The sequence below is a fragment of the Malurus melanocephalus genome, unplaced genomic scaffold (genome assembly GCF_030028575.1).
Source record: "Malurus melanocephalus ecotype Western Australia unplaced genomic scaffold, MMel_1.1 scaffold_120, whole genome shotgun sequence".
Taxonomy (NCBI): Eukaryota; Metazoa; Chordata; class Aves; order Passeriformes; family Maluridae; genus Malurus; species Malurus melanocephalus.
The window spans coordinates 743,158-747,773 of record NW_026623352.1 but is presented as its reverse complement, the minus strand read 5'-3'; the positions used below and the strand labels follow the sequence as shown (position 1 = coordinate 747,773).

The 4,616-nt window shown below is 47.6% G+C and overlaps 1 protein-coding gene across 1 annotated transcript; it reads right to left on the bottom strand.

Moving 5' to 3' along the window:
• Nucleotides 1–200: 200 nt before the first annotated feature.
• SERTM2 (serine rich and transmembrane domain containing 2) lies at nucleotides 201–4,519 on the bottom strand. Its single transcript, XM_057370122.1, has 2 exons — nucleotides 4,178–4,519; nucleotides 201–1,204 (listed from the first exon to the last, which is right to left on the bottom strand). Exon 2 carries the CDS (start codon nucleotides 613–615, stop codon nucleotides 340–342), a length of 276 nt encoding a protein of 91 aa, XP_057226105.1. The 5' UTR covers nucleotides 616–1,204; nucleotides 4,178–4,519; the 3' UTR covers nucleotides 201–339.
• Between the last annotated feature and the right edge of the window lie 97 nt (nucleotides 4,520–4,616).

The window sequence follows — 4,616 nt, the reverse complement described above, 5'->3', positions numbered from 1 at the left end:
CTTAACTTCGTTGATTCAGAGAGGGAGGTCAGCAAACACAGCCTCCAGGACACATTCTCTTACGTGTCTCTGGGGTTTTGGCTGTCATTATTGTGGCTTTCCCTGTTTCTCCAAGGTGTTTAGAGGGATGTGAGCCTTYCCTGACAGCAGTAGGTTTCTGTAAYGTAGATTTTCTGGAGGGTGTTRMACRCATGTCTGCCATGTCAGCGCTCTCCAGATGATCTGTACTGCTGCTGCTGAGGGCTGTGGGGCTCAACAGGCAGTCAGAGCTTCTTCCCACCACCTTTGGCTGAACAAAACACATTTCCCAAGCAYGGAGCCCTCTTTGCTTTGGGCTCCCTAAGTGCTGGGGATCCTGCTGTGCATTTCCACATCTGTGAACCGCTGGAYGTTCTCAGTGCCCTCTGGGGAGGTGATGGGGGACACAACATGCTTCAGGCGCAGGAGCATGGAGAARAGCAGGATGAGGAGGATGGCCAGRAGGGTTAGGAACAATCCCACGTACACGTAGAGGCTGGAATATTTATCTGCTGTTGTGTCTACTTCCGTAGCCAGAGTTGGAAGGTGGACACGGCCAGTCAGGTTCCCACGGAATTTGAAATAAATCTCAGTCATTGCTTTCTGTCAGCTTTGGTCCATTTTCCCTATTTACCCTCAGATCTCCTGTCTCCCCTCAGCAGACTCACAAAGGAGGTCAGGAGAGGAAMCTTAGCACAGATGGCAGGATGGCTGCAGCAGGAGATGCTCCATGCTCTCGGTACGAAGGCTCCTGTTCACGCAGTTAAAGCAGGGACAAGCCTTTGCAAACCGGTTTGCAAGTTGCTGTCATAATGACAACGAGCATTACACTTGTGCTTCACACTTCCTTCTGGTTTGATTTTGTCCTAAAAATGCTTTGGGCCTCCTTTTGGTAAGTCACCTCCTTTGGCAGGGGAAAAGCTTTGGTCCTTCTCTCAAACTGAGCTGCCAAGGTTTGCACAGCTTTGGTGTTTCTAGCGTTGTTTTCCAGGCAGACTGAGCAATCAGCTTTCTGCCAGCTTCTGCCACAGCAGGKGGATTATCCTTGGGTGAGCTGGGGAAGGTTGTTTCCTGCTTTGTCAGACTTCTGGGGGATCCCTTCTCTCCTAATTCAGGGCTGCTGAAACTTGCTTAAGGAGCACGGATTTCTGAGTTTCTCATTAGGGACAGTCAAAAAGTCAGCTTTCTGAAAGGAAAAAAGTGAGGGAGAGAGAAAGAGAGAGAGAAATGACACCAGGTACCAAAATAGCTTAGCCTCGGTGTGTTATCTTTAGAACAAATAGATAAGGAAACCCTTGCCATGCTCCTGTGAGACACCTTGAGAGGAGGAGAAGCACAAAATATTTGACCTTAGGACAAAACATGCAAATCTTTGTTAAGGTCTCCTCTGGTAACTCTTCCCTTATGGATACAAGAAGGCCCCACAGTCTGTGGAATCAGATGTCAGAGAGGAAGGGAAGATATGAATCCAATCAGTGTTTTTTACCATGTGTCTCATTTATTGTGTATCAGGACCCTCTTTTTCTGCAGCCAGGTGCACCTGGCAGGTGCAGAGCCCTCCCTGTCCCCCTGGAGAAACTCTGCTGCAGGAAGTGACACTGCCCTCACCTCTGGCAGCAGAACATACTAGAAATGGGGGGAATCTTAACATTTTAGCAGTTTCAGTTCTGCCAGCTGGAAACAGAAAATGGAAATGTTGAAATTTCACTGTAAAATGCATCCAAAGCATTGTGTTCTGCTCTGATAAAACCAGAATTTTGGTTTTATCTGAAACAAAAAGTAAAGCACTGAAACAAGCTGATGCAATAATTTATAATGTCCACTATCTATATACCTACAATGAATATAAATACAGTAATATTAACATGGTAATATACTGTGATAATCAGAATCAATGAAACACTAGGTCAATATGAGGAAAGCTCTGACATGTGAGRTTTCACCTAAATGACATCTTGCTGCAAAACATTTTGACTTCTAGGGRCCTCAGACTTTCACTGCAAGCAATACAGAGCTACCTTGGCTCAGATGACAGGGAAGTATCTGATTTGCTGACTTTTTGAGAAGGGGGCTTGTCTACACTTTACATCTCAAGCTCCTCCCTCAGTCCCAAAACATTTGAGATAACAGCTATCCAGTTTAGGGAATATTGGACCAGATCCTGCTCAGTAATMAATTGGCCCAAATCACTGATTGAAAAAATTACCTGGGGATTTGACATCTGCAGTGGCTGTGTGGGCAGTGGGTTCTGAGCTGTGCTGTGGAGGAGGCTGTGGGCAAGCTCAGTGTTTTTCTGGGGGCTGACCCAACACCTCTGGAGCCAGTTCTTCTGGCAGAGGGTTTGGTGCTGCTGCAGAGGTGTGGGGAGGACAGCCAGGCAATTTTGCTCTCAATCACAGGGCAATAACTGTGATTTTCACACTCGGAATCTATAAATGGCAATTCTTCCCCCATGYAGAATATTCTCATGCTACACAGCAGGTGGGAAATAGAGGGTGTGAAGGTAACTGACTGTATTAAACTTCTGTTCTTACAATATGATTTTTCTGTTGATAATGAAATGCAACCAGCCTGGAATCTGACACTTGTGTGAGTTAAAGTACACAGCAATGTCTTTGCCCATCCCATCTGCTCTGTTCCCGAGAGCAAAAGCCAGAGCTGGTTTCTCCCCTTAATGAGCTGAGAGCCTAGTGGCTTGATATCCTTCATAAAATTGGACTGCAGAATGCTGAGGACATTAGTCTGAAGTTCAATAATTAACTGCACACCAAGATGTTGAATTAGTGAAGCTCAGCTGGGCATTTATTGATAAAAGGAGCAGATTAATAGTAAGAATTATTAGCAATGGGAAGCTGGCACTGTTCGGGGCTTTTTTAAGCTCAACCATAGATTTGTCAGGAGCAACCAACTATTCAGACTATTGAAAGCTGCAACATTAAATGCATCTTCTCCAGAAATGAGCCAGAAATWATTCAATAGCTCCAGGCAACCCCAAAGACTTTTGCTTTTCAATCTACCAATTATCCCATTGAGCACATCTCTTTGGATACCAGTARACTTAGATTTTGTACACTCCTCTTTCACATGTTGTGAAAATAAGTGGCACACAATGATTCTGAGAAACTGTGTGTAAAGCAGGTCAGATTATAATTGTGTATGACTGAGGTTAGGGGAGGCAGGATCTCACTGGTGACCATGAGGAGCCCTCAAGTTCATGGACACAGGAACMTTCCCCGTGATCTCAGTTTTCAAGGTTTAGTCATTCTCTGGCTGACCAATGCTTCGATTCTGAGTGAGCACTGGTGCTCAGTGGGTGCAGATTGATTCAAGCAGACACTTGGGGCTTTTTTTTTATCAGTTTGTGGCTGTTTTTAATCAGGGATTAAAAAAACCCAAACCCAAACCCAAACCCAACACATTTCTTTTAATAAAAATCTGCAATGAAAATAGAAGCCTTCATACACAAGAGATGAATTTTTTTTCAGAGTATGTCACTGAGCCAGAAAATTCATCAGCCAAAACTCTATGGGCACTGACATTACCAGCCTCCCACTGCAGCTCTCTGGGTGTGGGGAGCTTCAGCTCTGGGGAGTTTTAGAAGCCTGCATTGCTCTGCTCTGCACATTTGGAGGTCACAGAGGAGCAGAGAGAAAGATTTCCCCCTAAACAGCGCTGACAGACAGTCAAAACTGCACCTGCAGCTGCAGTAAATGTTTTGTCTAACCCACCTGSTTCCTTCTACTCCCACATTCAGTGTGAGCACTGCTTGCCAGCACTGCATCTCTGAAAGTGCAGGCAACTTTCCTGAGYTCCCCTCTGCTTTTCCACCCACCCTGACTCTTATAAACAGGTGAGTGGGACAAAAAACCACAATTACTTGAGCAGCTTCTCCAAGGCTTGGGCTTGAACACACCAGGTGTATTCTGTCTAGGTCACCTTTACAGAAAAATATCAGCATTGACGAAATGCAGACAAAACATCAAAAGTAGCAATTTCTACCCACGGCTTGCATTTTCTCCAGGGGGGATCTGAGGGAGACAAAAATGGCAGGGGGGTGGTGGTGCCTCCTCCTCCAGGGGCAGACAGGGTATTTTGTTCTCATGCTGGACATGTTGGCTGTGGCAGTGCATGGGGAGGGAGCAGAATAAAGCCCAGTTACCTTTCCGAGCAGGCAGCGGTGTTGGGATGAGGCAGCAGAGTCCCCGCTTCAGGCTGGGATCGCTCTGGGAGCATCTCCCGGGCGGTGGGATGTGTGCAGGAAGGATTTGCTGTCGTGCTGCTGGATGGAGTCGGGACTGTCCTTTCAGCCCAGGGCACTTTTCCTCCCCTGGTCCCCGCGGCGGGGATGGCTCTCGCTCCGATGCCGGGATGTCACCGGAGCAGCATCATCCTTGGCAGGCAGCGGACAAGGGGCGAGAGCCTTCCCTCGGTGGCAGCAGCCGGTGCCTCCCTCGGCAGGCAACAGGCAGGGAACGAGCCGAGCTGCCGGCGCCGAGGGGAGGGACGGAGGGGCGCTCTGAGCTCAGCTCACCGCAAACTTTGTGCGAGGCTCGCCTTAACCCTTTCGTGCTTGCGAGCGGTGAAGGAGCCTGAGCTGC